The sequence below is a fragment of the Meles meles genome, chromosome 7 (assembly GCF_922984935.1).
Source record: "Meles meles chromosome 7, mMelMel3.1 paternal haplotype, whole genome shotgun sequence".
Taxonomy (NCBI): Eukaryota; Metazoa; Chordata; class Mammalia; order Carnivora; family Mustelidae; genus Meles; species Meles meles.
In genome coordinates this window covers 21,622,595-21,641,546 of record NC_060072.1, presented here as the reverse complement: position 1 = coordinate 21,641,546, position 18,952 = coordinate 21,622,595, and the positions used below count along the sequence as shown (strand labels likewise).

General features: G+C 36.3%; 2 protein-coding genes across 13 annotated transcripts in view; one reads left to right on the top strand and one right to left on the bottom strand.

The window, feature by feature from the left end:
- Window positions 1–18,952, bottom strand: part of ANKS1B (ankyrin repeat and sterile alpha motif domain containing 1B) — a 1,113,728-nt gene that overhangs the window by 824,243 nt on the left and 270,533 nt on the right. For all 12 annotated transcript variants that reach the window (XM_046012089.1, XM_046012090.1, XM_046012088.1 and 9 more), the window contains exon 9: window positions 8,990–9,133. In XM_046012089.1, the coding sequence (XP_045868045.1) occupies window positions 8,990–9,133 (144 nt within the window). The remainder of the gene's footprint in view (window positions 1–8,989; window positions 9,134–18,952) is intronic.
- GARIN6 (golgi associated RAB2 interactor family member 6) lies at window positions 3,939–5,336 on the top strand. Its single transcript, XM_046012101.1, has 2 exons — window positions 3,939–4,553; window positions 5,223–5,336. The coding sequence occupies exons 1-2, from the start codon at window positions 3,939–3,941 to the stop codon at window positions 5,334–5,336; spliced, it is 729 nt and encodes a 242-aa protein (XP_045868057.1).

Below are 18,952 nucleotides of genomic sequence, written 5' to 3'. Positions count from 1 at the left end.
CAAAAACATTTCCATATTTTTATGTATTTGTTATAGCAACATCCTACTTCCAGCCACCAAAATCTGCATTAGATTCCCGGGGCTGCCATAACATATTATCACACACTTACTAGCTTAAAGCAACAGAAATTTATTCTTTTACACCTCTGGATGTCAAAAGTCCAAAATGATTCTCACTGGGCTAAAATCAAAATTTTGACAGAGCTGGTTTTTTCTAGAGGCTCCAGGGGAGAATCCACTTCCTGCATTTTGACCTCCTGCATTCAGTGGTTCATGGTCATCATCACTTCAACCTCTGCTTCCATCATCACTTTTTTTTTTTTCATGAAAGCAAAAAGTTTATTCATGTTTGAAACTACATAGAGCTACCACGAGGAAGACTTTTTCAATCCAGGGTGTAATCCAGTTAGAAAGGAACACGAAACATTTTTAATACATTAGAATCACCGCCACAAATTATTTTCATGACTCAATCAGTTTCAGAATCGCATATAATACAAAAAGAGAGGAAGGAGGGGGGCCCCAGCGCGCAGGGTAAAGTGTACAGTACCGAATACTGGACTCTGAATGCATCACAATCGCTTTTGCCTTTATTTTATAAAGACCATTGTGATTACACTGGACCCACCTGGGTAATCCAGGATATTTCTCCCATCTCAATAGCCTTAATTTAACCACATCTGCAAAGTCTCTTTATCATGTAATGTCATGGAGTCAACTTGTGAAGACCAAGATGTGGACATCTTTTGGGAGAACTAATCTTTGTACCAGAGCAATGTTCATTATTAACTAAATTATCTAAAATGTTTAAACCATAGTTTCAGTTATATTATTTTAAGCACTCCAGTTATTCACTACCCAAATTACTGAGCTAACATTTTGAATGTTGTTTCTTCTAAAAGTTTCAGCAAGAAGTTCAGCAACAAAATAAGTCTATATATTGAATCACACAATTCCAAGAGCTGTTGAGATCTGAATAATTCCTTGACTCATTATTATTGTTTGGAGTATTTCCAAAGTACATAGTAGTTTCATTACAGGGAGAAAAAGTTAAATCTCTATCATAAAAATCATAACTATGCTGAAGCTGAAAGATACTTAATGAGTCATCTCAGTTTCAAGGATGAGAAAAATAAGAACCAGGGAAGTTAAATGATTTATTTCATGACACAACTCTAATGTAGAGGACAGGGAGCATAAATTTCTTTTAATAATATATAATGCCTAACTATGGAAATACATTTTAAGAGCAAGCATACAGAAAGCTGCTGCATTTTCATAAAAAGAATTCCCTAATCTCAGGCTCAGGTAGATTTTTATTTAGCCATTTGAACTTCTTAAGTTTTCAGGTAAATATTAATAAGGTAGTTTTCTAAATGGCTAGGGGAGTTTAAAACAAACAATACCAGTTTAATGAAAACAGAGATATATTTTCCAGAATGCTACACATGATGATTATCAGGCCAGTAATAGAAGTTCTACTGTTGATGGTCTAATGAATGGTCTGGAAAAATTCCTAAAAGTTCATAAGTCCTACAAGTATTGCAGTTATCTGATTTCCCTGGAGACAAGACAATTATCTTCTGCTCTAATGGAACCCTAGGATAAATATCTCGTAATAAATGTGCATGGCCTAAAAGTGCTTTTAAGAAAACAGGTATATTTTCACTTTATTTTTTTAAAGCACCTAAATTATTGTTTCCAATGTTAATTATTCTTTTCAAAAACACCAAAACCACTGAGATACTTTTTAAATGTTAGTTTGATTACTAAATGTATATTAGGCTTACTGTTTTTTCTAATTATAAGCAAAGTAATAGAGACATAAGGTAGAAATTAAGATACAAGGACTTTAAACAGGCCAGCAAAAATTGCTATTGGTATGCTAACAGGCTTCTTAATAAACAAAGGAAAAATATTCATATTATCAGAAATAACCAGATATTTCAATATGAAGGGAAGAAAAAATGTTTGTTTTGACCTATAGAACAAAGTAATGATTCAAAAACTATGGCTTTACGTGTGTGTTATTTATATACCATTATACCAATAAAGATCTTAATCTTCTTGCATTGATAACATTTATAACAGCTGGGAAATTTTCTCAGATTTTCTATATGTATAAACAATATGATAGTGTTAATAATAAAATATAAATGTGATGTTTAAGTCTCTTTTCATTGTATAGTCAACATAGAGATGTCTAGGAAAAAGCTTAAAATCTCATCAGCAATGAGAGGGTGTATAAAAACATAAAATATATCATGGCTGTAAAAATAAACATTGTTAATAAAAATAGTTTTATTTTTCCCACTAATAGAAATTACCCTAATAAAAATAGAAAGTATAAAGAAAATAAAAGTTATACCACCCAGAGATAAGCACTTTAAACATGTCATTGAACATACTTTCACAAGCAAACACACACACAGATGATCTTACATACACTGAACCACACATACAACACTTGTTTGAAATCTTTTTTGCTTTGCTCTTTAAGAAAAAAAATCAGGAATATCTTTTCATGTCAAATAGGGAACTACATAATGATTTTCATGACTGCAGAGTACTTTATCACAGAATACTCCATAATTTATTTAACCAAACCCCTATTGTAAAATATTAATCTCATTTGTGATCTTTTTTGCTACAATAAACCTTGATAAATGCCCCGTACTAACCTATTTACCAACTTGTCCAATTCCCTCTTCAAGGTAAAAATTTTTTTTTTAGATTTTTATTTATTTATTTGACAGAGATCACAAGTAGGCAGAGAGGCAGGCAGAGAGAGAAAGAGGGGGAAGCAGGCTCCCCGCTGAGCAGAGAGCATGATGCAAGCCTTGATCCCAGGACTCTGGGATCATGACCTGAGCAGAAGGCAGAGGCTTAACCCACTGAGCCACCCCGGCGCCTCTCAAGGTAAATTTCTACAATTAATTCTAATCGACTACAACTAAAAGTAATGGATAAGAGAGTGTGTATATTTTAAACTCATACCTAACAGAAATTTTACCTAAACTTTTTAGAAAGCAATTTACCCATATATTAAGATCCTTCAATGGGTCCCTGGGGCAAGGGGTTGTGCTGACCTAAGGTAGATAGGGCAGAGTAGTAAGGATGGGTAGGAAGCGGTGGAGAGGACAGAGCCCCTGCTCTGAGGGAGGGGCTGTTGAGCAACAGAGACAAAGGGGTGTGTGATGCGCGCAGGTCACAATGGGCAGGAGAGGATAAAAGGGGTCCTGTTGGATGGTTTAAGCCTAGGTGGAGGCTTCGGTTTGGGAAGAGAGGAGCAGTACAAATACAACTGGCAGTGAGGTTGTGGAATCCAAAAAAGCAGAGGCTATTGTGAACCAGTGTGTCAGACTCAAGAGGAGGTCTCCTCCCCACTCCAAGTGAACACCAACATCTATGCGCTTCAACATCTGCACACTCTGACATCTATTGGGATCCCAACATCTGAGCACCTCAACATCTGTGCACCCTGACATCTACTGAGGCCCAGATCTCTTGCTCCTCCACATCTGCATACTATAACATCTACTGGGTCCTGATCTCTGTGGGTCTCCACATCTGTGCACCTTGGCATCTACTGGGGCCCTGACTTCTACTCTTCTACATCTGCACATGGTAACATCTACTGGGGCCCTGACTTCTCCACTCAACATCTGAGCACCCTGTCATCTACTGGGTCCCTAACACTGTGCACCCCAATATCTCCATGTTCTAGGCAGAGCACAGTCTGGTGCAGGTGCAATTGTGTCTAGCATTGAGCAATTGGTAATCAGTACCCCCACCCTGTTCTCAGTTGCTCAGAGACAAAAAAAAGCCTGCAAAAGACCACTGCTAATTCACCTGCTAGAGAAACCAGGGAAATAGGATGCCCTCCCAAGTGTGGTAAAGTGTGGAGGACCCCTAGGAGTCCTTGGTAAAAGATAGCCATGAAAAATCAATCTAAGTTACCACATTACACAGCCCAAAGCAGCCCCGCAATGGGTATGTTTAATACCTCCATGGGGAAACTACAGCAACAACTGTATAAGGGGGAGTATACAATATTCAAGTATGCCCCAATGTTTGAGAGTGACTTTATACAGATCAGCAAAAAAGGAGAAGTGATCGACGTGCACAACCGTGCCCGAATGGTGACTGTGGGCATTGTTCGCACAAGCCCCCACCTCACACTACCTGATGTCATGTTGCTGGCCCGACCAGCTGCTATCTGTGATGACTATAACAGATATGGTCCTGCCACCCAAGAAAAAGGTTACAAGCCTACACAGATCTTAGAGCTAACCAGACTGTTTCCCTTGAAGTTTGTAACAATATCCATCCATAATGGTAAAAAACAACAGCTCCGCCTGAAGCTTGCCACTGGCCGCTCTTTTTACCTTCAGCTGTGTCCTCCTCCTAATACAAAAGATCTTTTCGTTTACTGGGAAAACCTTATTTACATTCTGAGACCACCAGTAGAGGCTTATAGCGGTTCCCAGGCCATCCCGGTTGGAGACACGCTGGACATAACTGGGTTTGAAGAAGTGGACAATAGCCCAGAGGTAAGTCTTCACAGAGACTCTAAAAGATGGGGCCAGGGTGCTATGGGAGAGTAGCTAAAAGTCCTGCAGAGCCTTTGGTACTGAGGTTCACCTAGAAAATTCATGACATTTAGATGGGTTCAGGGCCAAAAGAGCCTCCATTTGGAGGCCATGTCACATTGGGGAAGTTCTGGATGTTGCAAAGTGTTCCCCAATGCTATATTCCAGATCTTCCTTAGCTGTCAGCAACTCTTAATTTCATGTCCAATACTGTACTGCCATATGTGGCATCCTGACCATAGCCTCCCCACCATGTCTCTCCATGATTACCATGTACTGATTTTATATACATCAGATATACAGGGATGTGCTTGTGAGCATTGTTAGTAGCTATCGGAATATTAAAGTGCATGCCACTTAGCCAGCAGAAATACTAACACAAGTGTATTTAAAAAAGTATATGAGGATATTCATTTGTGAATCATAATAATGTTCTGGCTGGCACTGGAATTGTCCAAGCAAAATTGGAATGATCATGTGGTCATCGTGGAAACACTGAAGAGAAAGATTCCTGCAACAAACAGGAGATTGAACTTGAGATCTCAAAATTCTTATTATAAGCTCTTATTGTTTCGCTATAGGAATAAAAGGTCTCACTTTCTTTATTTCACTCGTTTGTCTCTCCCATAGGCAAATGTCATTCATTGCTATGGAAGGGATCAAGATCAAGTTGACATCAGGAGTCTTCACACGAACCCTGAATTGTTTGGGACCACCTCTTATGGTTATGCTGGGGAGGAATGAATTCGTCATGCCTCCCACACTTAACTGCATTCAAGAGTTCACACAATTCTGCAGTCACAAAGCCTACAGTATCAGAGAAAAGGGCAGGGATGGTGACAGGAGCAGCCTTCACAGATCCAGGAAGAAGCACCATTAGAATGGTCATAGTGGGAGCACTGGACATGTCTTAATATTGTTAGCAAGGGCTGTAAACCCTCTTACACTCAGAGGTTACTTTTAGCACATCAGTAGGAGCTACTGACCTCTTCCCAGAGGGCAGCATAAATATGGTGATTCCAAGAGCAGAAACTACTGGCAAGCCCATTGCAAAAACAGCTAACAGCTCAGTATTGGGACCCCCTCATTACAAACTTACAGAGTGAAGGCTATGTGAGTGAACAGGATGGAAGCCAGAGGTTTCCACCCAGCAGGACTGACTCTTTAGGAAAGAGTTTCCAAGCCCTGTTCTGCACATGGTGCAGAGGTGGACATCTCATATAAGACTGTGGAGGAAAGCAATATCATCCATCCTAATATAAGTCAACTCAGATTCTCTGCTCTAATAACGTATGCTCTATTAACAGGGAAGGGTAGTAATAAAAACAAATGGCAATTTCTGATCAGGCTCTGACCTATCTTTAACTTTCCCTTAACTTAGTATTTGTGATTAAATGCGCAGATGACAGAATAAAATGCTAAAGATTACTCTCAAAGACCCTCATCCATTTTTCATCTACATGTATTAACCAAAAACATTCTAAAATCCCCAAAATATAATACCAGGGACAGAAATAAATGGTAATGACTACTTATTATAAAAGTATTATTATCAGGAGTGTTGAAAAGCTATTTATACTTTCTAGAAAGGGATTCATTTCCCCAGTCTTTATTCTTGTTTTTTGCCCAACTTAAATATTATTTAACTGCTTTGATACTAAAGTACCCAATATATTGTATAAATCTTAATTTTAATTTCCTGATGTTATTTAAATTCTACATTTCTTTGTGGATATTTGGAATTCTAAATAACATCTTGTCAAATGGAAGAATAAAATGCCATATTAAAACTAGGAAAACAGAATAATTAGCTAAAACTAGAATATAGGATCAATTCAAAATCTAGATAAAAACTAGGGTTTAGATAATCTTAGAAGTGTAAAATCTATAGGATCAGCCAGTGTTCTAATTTTGCAAGTAAAAAATCTATTTAAGATTCTAAAAGTAATACATCACATAGTTTTAATTAAGTCTGAATTTTCATAATCCTCATGTTTCTGAAGTTTAGCACTATGCTTTGAATATAGATGATATTTGATACATGTGTGTTGGATCCAGTTAAATTAGGAGTTATAAATGTGAAATAAATATATTTTATTTGAATCCAACAAATCTGAGTATGCAGAAATTTGCATAGTGCTATATTAAGTCCACTGATCACAAAGGCTCCTATACCAAACTGTAAGGTTGTGGTTTTTCATGAGACCTTATATGCACAGTGGTTGGCTTAATGATTTTTGTTTCAGATCTAAAAAAAAACCTTCAAAATAAAATCCTGTTATTCATGAAATTTTAAGAAAACTTATTTTGAAGCTGGCCTACAAAATTCTGAGTTCAAAGCTATTGCAAATTGTAGGACAAATTTACATTTGATATGATGTCTCCAATGTCACAACAAATGTATTAAATTTTATTCTAGGTATACACACATATGTTAAAGGAGAGTCCATCAGCAAATTGAGAACTTTAGTAGAAGGTCCATATGAAAATATTAATAAAAGAATTCTATTCTTCATTCATTACATTACAGTAAAAAATATTATATTTCAGATAACTTATAGATGTAATACAGTAACAATTAAAATACTAATAAGGATACTTTTATAAAATATAAATTTTTAAGAGTAAACAATAATGTCAGCTAATTAATGCAATCATGATTTCTCCTGCATTATATGTGAAAATACCAAAACTGTGTCATATGGTCTTAAAAACAGAACAACAGAATAAGAGATTTCAGAAGAAAATCCAAGTCAAACAGGGCAATATGAGAGAAATGGGAATTATCTCTAGATGAGGAGAGTTAAACAAACAAACAGAAAGATGAAGAAGTTTAAAGAATTTGATAGTTTAAAAGATGACACAAAATACACTCATATACAAATTAAGGGGGGAAATTAAAGGTGGTAAATGTAACTATTAAAATATTGTTATTTGCCAATCTTCACCAGAAAATGACCAAAGAAAAATATCTAGTATTAAAAAGTTATAATCCAAAATCGTTCCTACTGAGCCTACTACCAAGCCTAATAAAATGAAAAAAATAAATATTTAGGAAGGTGGTAGAGAAGTAAATTATAGTCATATATTATTGATGGCTCAGAGTCCTAATACTTTATCTTATGAAACAAGTAAAATAGATAAAAGCATTTGATTACTAGTAAAGTCTTAAGCAGATGAGGTTATATGAATAAAAATCTATATTTCTTTTGTTCCTTTCTCCTATTTCCTTACAGATATGAGGTAAAACTCTTTGAGGAAATGAAACTCCCAAATACACATATTTGTTCATTATTCCACTCAACTACTACTTACTATTGACAATATACTAAGAACTATGCTGGCCTTAGAAATAGATGTAATACAATAATTCTCTACCTTTATGGAACTTATGGTCCAGTATATATTGATAACAATTCTGTAATAAGTAGGATAGTGTCTTAAAGTCCTAAAAATAGTTCATGTTAAGGTGAAGAGATTCTTTAAGCACTATATGTTTATTTTATTTTCTCCACAATAAATTAATATTGGAAGTTGAGTGGCTGTGGTCAATTTGTGACATAAGACATGAAAATGATTTTTTCTTAGACATAATTGCTTCATACTTGAGGCAAAACAAAATATTTTTGAGATGTAACACTATTCTGGACAATTACTGCAAATTATTATCTGTCCAAGACTATTTTTCCACACATGCACTACATAGTTAGACATATATACTTTTGCCATTTCATTGTTTTTGTATTAAATGTTTCTTTATATTTTCACTGTGGCATTGAATTTCCCAGCTCTGGATAATTTTACTTATTTTTGAAACTCCTCCATAAGCTTGTGGTCCAAAATACACAATGGTAATTTGAAGATAATGCAATAGAATAAAACTGACTTAACAAATAGTGAGATGGTTTCAAAATTATAGTCAATATTTTAGAGTTTTGGTCTCATTTTTGGATTGTCCTACATAATTCCAATGGTGAACATTATTCTACAATGTTTCATTGTGCCAAGAAATTAAAAGTATCAGTGACAATGCTTATAAAGAGGCCTTCCATGTTTCCTTGAAAATCATTTTCTATTATTTTAATATAAATTGTAATTGAAAAAGCATTCTTTAAGTAAACCATTTCTGGATCACAAATATTAAAATCTCAAAAACAAATCAATTTTTCAGGAACTAGCATCATGATCAAAATAAAACAACCACATAAAATGATGTAAAGTATGTGAGTATGCACACATGTACAGCAAATTAGATAAACTGACCTTTAACTGAAGAAAAATTACAAAATGAGTAAGATATTTATTAGATTTCCAGGAAGAGAGAAAAAAAAATTTCCTTAAAAACATAGACAAGTATTTTTATGTTTTACTATATCTTAAGAAAAGCAAACCATTACCTGTGCAAGAATGGGGAAGCCAAGGTTCCTACATCCATTACAAGGAGTTAATGCTTCCCAGAGTCCTGAGGGCCCACAAGTGTTTTCATCATCATCATCATCTTCCACTTCTCCTGGTGACAAATTTATTGTAGATGAAGTTCTCTGAAATTAAATTTATATTATACCAATATATTATCTGAATGTTATTTAGATATCTTAACATCAATTAAATTACATTATTTTCTTGTAGTGTATGTTAGCAAGCAAAATCAGTTTAAAATTCACCATAATTATGTGGCTGTGCCATGGGACTAAGACAAAAACTTGGATAACTCAATTTAAGTTGAATGTTTAAAAAAAACTGAACGTGAAAAAGCTGGGTGAGAAAGACTATTAAGATTCAAAGTTCATAATGAAAAATAGACATGAAAATGATCCAAGAAAATATCTCAGCAGCAACAAACTAGAGAAATCTTATCATTTCTAAATGCAATCAGAGGAATAGTGGGAAAATACTTTATTGAAATAAGAATTTCTAAAAGCACATTTTTTCCACAATGTCCCCTTTTCAAAAAAATGAACTTCATAAAATTATACATTGTATGTGTAATGGGAATAATACTTTAAAATTAACAATAGGACTTCAGTGTTGAACCATGTATAAAAACGGTCTAACATGCATAAGGACAAGGACAATAGGAGAGAGATTAGCAGAGGAGTAATAACAAGAAAACTTTAAGATAGTGATAAACAGATGGATAAACAGATTAGCAGATGAGTAATAGCAAGAAAACTTTAAGATAATGATAAACAAATGGGTACGAACTACCTGATCTAGCAAACTTGAGAAAACTGAAAACAAAATGTCTACAAGAGGAAAAATAAGCAGCATGTTTACTCATGACTCAGTGCCACCAAAGGGGCCTAAGAATCAGAGAGACTGACTTTCCATGAAGATGTATGTGCAGGTGAGCTGCAACAGGATAGACCCAGACCCATGTTCTCAACTGGCCAAGGGACTAAACCTTCACCACTGACAAAAAAAATTGGAGGTTTATTTTCTGGTGGCATTGAAGCAAAGAGATTAGGAATTCTAACTCTCCATGCATAGTTAACAGAGGGGTGACTCTGTAAAAACAAAGAAAATAATTGAATATCTAGTAGCTGTAGCTTCCCTACCCATTCCAGTGCCTGCCCACATTTGCCCTAGATAATACGGCAGCTAGGTTTATATCCCCCAGGCGGGAGATGACAATATAGTCCCCTCTGCAGAAACTGACCTCCCAAGAAAAAATGATCTTTAAGTCCCTAGTAAAATGATGGGGGCCTATGCCTTAACTCTTACTGTGAAGCCCACCTCTCAAAAAATCTCTACCCAGATAAACAGTTTTAGGTAAATATGAACGAGAATCCAAGCATCATCACACATCTGAAGAAAGCCTTTAACAGAGATAAAAATAAATATACAGAAAAAAGTTATAAATAGTATCCACAAATAGAAGATACTTGCATCCATGAAACGAGAACAGAATGCTATTAAACAAATAAATACCTAAAACCCAATAGAAGGTGAAAAATAAGTCTGAGGAAATCTCCCAAAGATAAAACTAAAGATGAGGAAAAATTAGAAGTTAACACATTGGGGATCAAATTAAGAGCTCCATGTAGACGTAGAAGGAAATCATCAAAGTAACAGTGCAAGGAATTTTGCCAAAACTGATGAAAATTCCATATTCAAAGAACCTGATGAATGCTCAGCAAACTGTTTTTTTGTTGTTGTTGTTTTAAAAAAATGTAAAAGTCTTCAGAAGGTAGTGTTGGACACAGATTTACATATTATGATTATTGAAGTTAGCAAAAATACTCTATATATTAAATTGTAAATGGTACGCCCTTGACTGCCCCAAAATATAAGACTTTAGGGTGCCTGGGTGGCTCAGTCAGTTAAGCATTCATCTCTCAATTTCAGCTCAGATCATGATCTCAGGGTCACGGTATCGAGGCCCACGTGTGGCTCCTTGCTGAAGACTTTCTCTCTCTCTCCTTCTGCTCCTCCCCCATCCCTGTGCTTGTGCTCTCTCACACTCTAAAATAAAGAAATCCTTAAAAAAATAAAAGACTTTATTTTTCTACATTCACATCTTAAATTTTCAATAACTGAAAAATCATAAACTTAAAAATCCCCATAAGCAGTTATAGCCTGTAAGATACAACAATAATAATAGCTATAATTGATTGAGCATTTACTATGTGACACTTTTTATTTTAATTCACACAAACTAAGGCACAGAGAGGTCAAGTAAAACTAAGATCAGAGAGCTGGTAAGTGGCAGAAAAAGGATTCCAATCCAGACTGCCTGACTCCAGAGCTGACCCCCTTGACCACTATGTTACATTGCTTCTCATTCAACACAATATCTTGTAAAAAGGAGGGCATGTACGGGCTCTCTGCTCAGCGGGGAGCCTGCTTCCCTCTCTCTCTCTCTCCCTGCCTCTCTGTCTACTTGTGATCTCTCTCTGTCAAATAAATAAAATCTTTAAAAAAAAAAAAAAAAAAGGAGGGCATGTATTGCATGGAGTACTGGGTGTGGTGCATAAACAATGAACATTGGAACACTGAAAAAATAAAATTAAATTTAAAAAAATAAAAAATAAAAAAAGAATAACCAAGCTGATGTAATTGCAGTTTAAATTTTTAAAAAGTGTATTTGTTAATATATTTCTGCTAATTTATGATAACACTCCTGAAAACAATTTGCTCTCTGTGATGACTAAAATTTCTATGATTTTGTTCATAGTCACCCATCCTTTCATGAAAACACGTTTCTGAAATCAGTAACAAAAGGTGAAAATCACAGGGATTTTTTCATCCTACAGACATCCTGGTGAGAAAATCTTGGGGCATCTAAAACTTTAATCTAGCAAGAGCATCTATGTGTATGGTCAATGCTGTCTACAAAATACAATAAAATAACCAAATAGGCCTCTCCTTCACCAACTCATGATCAGTTGTTTGTTTGACCATCAATGTTGACATGGCATAGAACCATAAATCATTACATTCATGGTAAGAATTATCAACATTTCACAAATTAATCAGTTCTTTTGTATTTATGTTAATGGTACTATAATTATTTGATCCAATTTTACAGGGAACTTCCTCTATCTTCTCTCCAAAGAAACACCCTGTTTATGTCTTCTTTGCTCATAAATTATTTCACATTGTACAGTAAATAATACCCAAACTCCTCAAGGTTCTATGGTCAAACTATTTTTCAACACTTTTACTTCCTCTACTATACCTTAATGATGTTTGATGCATTTATTCATGCCTTCCATTTTACTTCTCCATGCAGCATATTGTACTGGTTAAGAGTTTAGGCTCTAAAATTTGTTCTGAATTTTCAGCTTGCCTACTTATTAGCGTGATTTTTGTCAAATATGACCATTGTCAGCCTCTCTTGCCTTATCTACTCAACGGAAATAATATAAAGGAAGCTCCCTCAGAATTTTTTTGATAATTAAATAAGGTAATGAATATAAAGTGCCTGACACATAATAAGGTTTCAATACATATTACTACCATTTTAGCTATTATGATCTTAGAAGCCCACTGATTCCTCAAAATACAGCTCAGATTCCACTTTCTAGACTTCCCACAAACAGAAATGATATGGCTCTCTTCTAAATGTCTGTAGCTCTTTGAGTGAGTTTGTGTATTATAATATTTCACATAGACCTTGAGATGATGGATGGCATAGTGGCAAAGAGAAGTAGATGTGAAGTCAAATAGATATATATATATTTAAAACACATCTTTGCTGTTTTCAACTGTGCTACTTAGAGAAAATCACATAATCTTATTATTCCTAGCTTCTTTATCTGAAAAGTAGGTAAAATAATAATTCCTACTTGATAGGGTTGTACGAGGATAAAATTAATTGCATGATAGTGACTGTCATGTGAAAAATAATGAATACATACTGTTATTTTTATTATTAACTTTATCCTGAAAGAGTTGTACATACACACACACACACACTCACACACAACTTATTTATCATAGTTAACTGTAAGTTATTTGAAAGCAAATGTTGTCTTATTCACATTTGTATCTCTTATAATGTGTATGCATTATAGAATTTAACAATTATTTATTGAATGAATCATCAATACTTAACTACCTAAAAAATTTTACTAATATTAAGAGGTATATATAATTGTATTGTAAATCTCACTGTAGTTACTTTAGTTTTATTTTATATTAACCATTACCAGCAGCATTAGCAGAAATAACAAAATTTATCAGTGGTCTAGTACTGCCCCCTAAAGACAGTATATAAATTAGCGGCGTAAAACAACAATTTCCAAATGCTGCTTTACAATTAAAAAAAGCCTGGGATGGGATTGGGAGGGAGACAAACCATAAATGACTCTTAATCTCACAAAACAAACTGGGGGTTGCTGGGGGGAGGTGGGATTGGGAGAGGGGGAGCGGGCTATGGACATTGGGGAGGGGAGGCGAACCATAAGAGACTATGGACTCTGAAAAACAACCTGAGGGTTTTGAAGGGTCAGGGGTGGGAGGTTGGGGGAACAGGTGGTGGGTAATGGGGAGGGCACGTTTTGCATGGAGCAATGGGTGTTGTGCAAAAAGAATGAATACTGTTACGCTGAAAAAATAAATAAAATGGAAAAAAAAAAAAGACAGAGTTGGACGCAAAAAAAAAAAAAGCCTGGGAAAGGTTTTTATCAAACTAAATATAATCTTCAATTACTTATGAAAAGAAAGCCACATGAACACACTTAAACTTGGGAGTTTCCTTTATTCCAAATGCCTTTGAAACTTTTTATTGGAGATCCAACTGTGTTCCTAAAGTTCCAGGAATTCTTCCATAGAATATAGACCTAAATTGTCATGATTTAAGCCTATTATCCTTCTTGGTTAATACATAGTAATTATGTGGATGAAAGATTGGACCAGTTCTACATTGTCACAAAGGACTAAAGTCATAATACATAAATATCATGGGGAGACAAATTTGAGCTCAAAGAAAAATACTTCTAAAATAATCACATCAGTCTAACATTAAAGAAAGAAAAAAATGAGCATTGTGTTGTCTTCATTTTTAGAATTACAGGGTGGATATGTGTGCCCAGTTTTTAAAGCAGTTTAGATTATGTTTTCCAGGGAAGGACAAGTCTGAGAATTTATGAATTGACTTTCTTGGAAGGATTATAATTCACTATTTCAGTTCTAAATCATATTTTTGATATGCGCCATGCGAGAAAGAGTCTACCTGTTCTGGGGGAAAGGAAAAAAAAAATCCTATCCTACTATCTAAAGATAACTTTCAGAACAAGTTGTCACTGAGAAAGCCTTTTGGGTTTCATTTTGAAGTTAAACAGATGCTTTTGAGCGTCTGTCAGTTCTTTGATTTCTGAAGTAAGAATGCAAGCCCGGTGCATTTTGAAGGCTTTGCAAACCCAATGGCTCACTCCCAAACCCCTGGGTATTCTTTCTCATTCTGAAAGTGAGAATCTGTAGCAGAAACTGTCATGTCCCACAGTGTTGGTAGACCACCTCAAGGAGCCGGTCCAGCTCTGAGCACCTGGGCATTCCTGGCCAGAGGTAATCATGGTTAGGACTACAGACTCTGCTTGATGCAGACGCAATCATAACAGATGTAAAACTCCTTAGCAATCAAGTAAGTTGTTTGCTTTCTATTTCACATGGGAAACTGTTTTCAGATTTTTTTAATTTTTTTTATTCGTTTATTTGTTTATTTACAGCATAACAGTGTTCATTGTTTTTGCATCACACCCAGTGCTCCATGCAGTACGTGCCCTCCCTATTACCCACCACCTGGTTCCTCAACCTCCCACCCACCCCCTCACCCCTGCCCCGTCCCTTCAAAACCCTCTGGTTGTTTTTCAGAGTCCATAGTCTCTCATGGTTCATCTCCCCTTCCAGTTTCCCTCAACTCCCTCTCCTCTCCATCTCCCCATGTCCTCCATGTTATTTGTTATGCTCCACAAATAAGTGAGACCATATGATACTTGACTCTCTCTGCTTGACTTATTTCGCTCAGCATAATTTCTTCCAGTTCCGTCCATGTTGCTACAAAAGTTGGGTATTCATCCTTTCTGATGGAGGCATAATACTCCATCGTGTATATGTACCACATCTTCCTTATCCATTCGTCCGTTGAAGGGCATCTTGGTTCTTTCCACAGTTTGGCGACCGTAGCCATTGCTGCAATAAACATTGGGGTACAGATGGCCCTTCTTTTCACTACATCTGTATCTTTGGGGTAAATACCCAGCAGTGCAATTGCAGGGTCATAGGGAAGCTCTATTCTTAATTTCTTCAGGAGTCTCCACACTGTTCTCCAAAGTGGCTGCACTAACTTGCATTCCCACCAACAGTTGAAGAGGGTTCCCCTTTCTCCACATCCTCTCCAACACACGTTGTTTCCTGTCTTGCTAATTTTGGCCATTCTAACTGGTGTCAGGTGGTATCTCAATGTGGTTTTAATTTGAATCTCCCTGATGGCTAGTGATGATGAACATTTTTTCATGTGTCTGATACCCATTTGTATGTCTTCGTTGGAGAAGTGTCTGTTCATATCTTCTGCCCATTTTTCGATATGATTATCTGTTTTGTGTGTGTTGAGTTTGAGAAGTTCTTTATAGATCCTGGATATCAACCTTTTGTCTGTACTGTCATTTGCAAATATCTTCTCCCATTCCGTGGGTTGCCTTTTTGTTTTGTTGACTATTTCCTTTGCTGTGCAGAAACTTTTGATCTTGATGAAGTCCCAAAAGTTTATTTTTGCTTTTGTTTCCTTGGCCTTTGGAGACATATCTTGAAAGAAGTTGCTGTGGCTGATATCGAAGAGGTTACTACCTATGTTCTCCTCTAGGATTCTGATAGATTCCTGTCTCACGTTGAGGTCTTTTATCCATTTCGAGTTTATCTTTGTGTACGGTGTAAGAGAATGGTCGAGTTTCATTCTTCTACATATCGCTGTCCAGTTTTCCCAGCACCATTTATTGAAGAGACTGTCTTTTTTCCATTGAATATTTTTTCCTGTTTTGTCGAAGATTATTTCACCATAGAGTTGAGGGTCCATATTTGGGCTCTCCACTCTATTCCACTGGTCTATGTGTCTGTTTTTATGCCAGTACCACGCTGTCTTGGTGATCACAGCTTTGTAGTAAAGCTTGAAATCGGGTAACATGATGCCGCCAGTTTTGTTTTTGTTTTTCAACATTTCCTTAGCAATTCGGGGTCTCTTCTGATTCCATACAAATTTTAGGATTATTTGCTGATTGTATGGAATCAGATTATTTATTTATTTATTTATTTGACAGACAGAGATCACAGGCAGGCAAAGAGGCAGGCAGAGGGAGTGCAGGGGGAAGCAGGTTCCCTGCTGAGCAGAGAGTCTGCTGCGGGGGTGGGGGGGGCAGGGGAGTCTCGATCCCAGAACCCTGAGATCATGACCTGAACCAAAGGCAGAGGCTTAACCCACTGAGCCACCCAGGTGCCCCAGGAAATTGTTTTCTAAGACTAAAATACTTGAGACACCTGGGTGGCTGTCTTTGGCTCAGGTTCTCTCCCAGGTCTCCCAGGACCTTGGGATCAAGTCCGCCATTGGGCTCCCTGCTCAGCGTGGAGTCTGCTTACCCCTCTGCCTGCTGTTCCCCCTGCTTGTGCTCTCTCTCTGAGAAATAAATAAATAAAATCTTTTTAAAAATTTTAAAATAAAATACTTGAATTGTGAGAAAATGCGACCTCAGTTTGTAATAATTAGTTTTTGAGGAAGTGTAATAATCCATGAAATGTGAATAAATGGAAAGTAAACCCAAAAAAGTGGTTTCATATATTGAATAGCCCAATAAAGTAGCATTGGGATTTCCCCTGTTTGACAAGTGAAGAAGCTGATATTCTTACAATGTTATTTAATTTGCAAGATCATCCTACAAATGAGACTAAATTATGATCCAAGTCTTCTGACTCTAGGCGTTATAGTCTTTCTTCTACCATGGAACCAAACTCCGGACAGCAGATATTCAAGATGTTCAAAATATCCACAAAGAAAATTTTTTTTCTGTCATAGATTATAAATGAAGGTCTTTACTTTTTAACTCTAAAATTCTAAAGTCCATGCAGTTGAAATGAAGGATTAAGGACCTGTTATGATGCCACAGAGCCCCTTCACATCCTCACCAGTCAATTCTCTAATGCATATCTTTATAAACATGGCAGTGGTGGGGCAAAGACGGAGGATATCATGTCCTGTCTAAATGTCACTGGAGAAAACCTGGGGTGCTCAACTTAGCCAGAATATAAGAGAACAATGTATGGGTGGGGATATGGGATGATGGAATAGATAAGACTGTTGCTCTTCCTACCAGAAATACAAAAACCAGGACAACCATCTAATTGAAAAGTAGGACAACCATCTATTTGAACTGTCAATGCAAAGGGTCAAACAGAAAGACAAACGCCAGGAGGCAGGCAACCATCAGAAATGGAGGTCCATACAAAGGAAGACCATTTGGAACAGGAGTCAGCAATCTGGACAATTGTGCAGCTAAGTTCTAAGTGTTTTGTCTTTGTTTTTCAAAAGATGAAGCTGATTTACTTATTTTTAATGAAATTCTAGGTAATACATGCTTACTGTAAAACAAGTTATTCAAAATTAAAAGTTATTAAAGGAGAAAGTGAAGTTTTCCTAACCTCATTCTCACTGTAAGCACTCAGCGCATGTCTTTCCAGATTTTGAACTTGTCTGATGATTTTGTTAGGATAAATTCATAAATATGTAATTGTATCTCAAAAAGCAGAACCATTTTAAACTTTGTATACACTGCCAATGTTGTCTCTAACTTACTCTCCATACAGTGTGCAGAGTTTTTTTTTAAATATGAAAATATGAACATGTTACCTTCATTCTTAACAGCATTCAAGTTTCATCATTCTTTAAGTAAAATGCAAAATTCTTTATCATCCAAAAGGCTGGATATGACTTGCTCCCACCTGCCTCTCTAGTTTTGTCCCCCCACCATCTTTCTTCTTCTCCTTTGCTCATAACATTTAAACACACTACACTGTCTCTTTCCTGGAATATATCAAGCTTCCTCCTACCTAGAACTTCACTGATGATTTTCTCTAGCAGAGACTGTTAGTTGTCTCCCAGGATACATTCTCTCTTCTTCCATTTGTCTTTAGAAACAGAACACCTAGCCTTCTTTTTCTATAGTTATAATAACAAACCCTTTTAGTTGGACATATGCCTACCTTGAATAAAGACATTTCCCAAGCTCCATTACAGGTAGGTGTGGGCATGTGATTAACTTAGTCCCTTTGGGTAAAAGAAGTTCTTAAAGTGATGAAACATGTCCTTCTTCCCCCACTTCCTTTTTCTATTGATGGGGATGCTAATGAAATGACTGGAGCTGAAACAGTCATATTGAACCATGAGGTTTCCTTGAAACTAGAGAACATACACAGTAGAACAATAAAATAGAATAATCTTGGATTCCTCTTGCTGATGAGTACTACCAGCCTTGGACTGCCTAGTCGAAGCTTTTCATGTAGGAGGGGAAAAAATCCTTTTAAAGATATTTTAGATTTTCTGTTCCTTGCTATTGTACCAAATCCTAAAAAATAAATTGTGGGAACATTCTCTTCTCTTCTCTTCATCAGGATTAATCTTACTTGTGCTTTAGGTGTGAACTTAACTCCCTTCCTTTGGTAGCCTTTCTTTTCTTTTTTTTTTTTTTTTAAGATTTTATGTGTTTATTTGACAGAGAGAGATCACAAGTAGGCAGAGCAGCAGGCAGGGGTGGGAGGGAGCAGGCTCCCTGCTGCTGAGCAGAGAGCCCGATGTGGGGCTCAATGTGTGGCTCGATCCCAGGACCCTAAGATCATGACCTGAGCCAAAGGCAGAGGCTTAACCCACTGAGGTG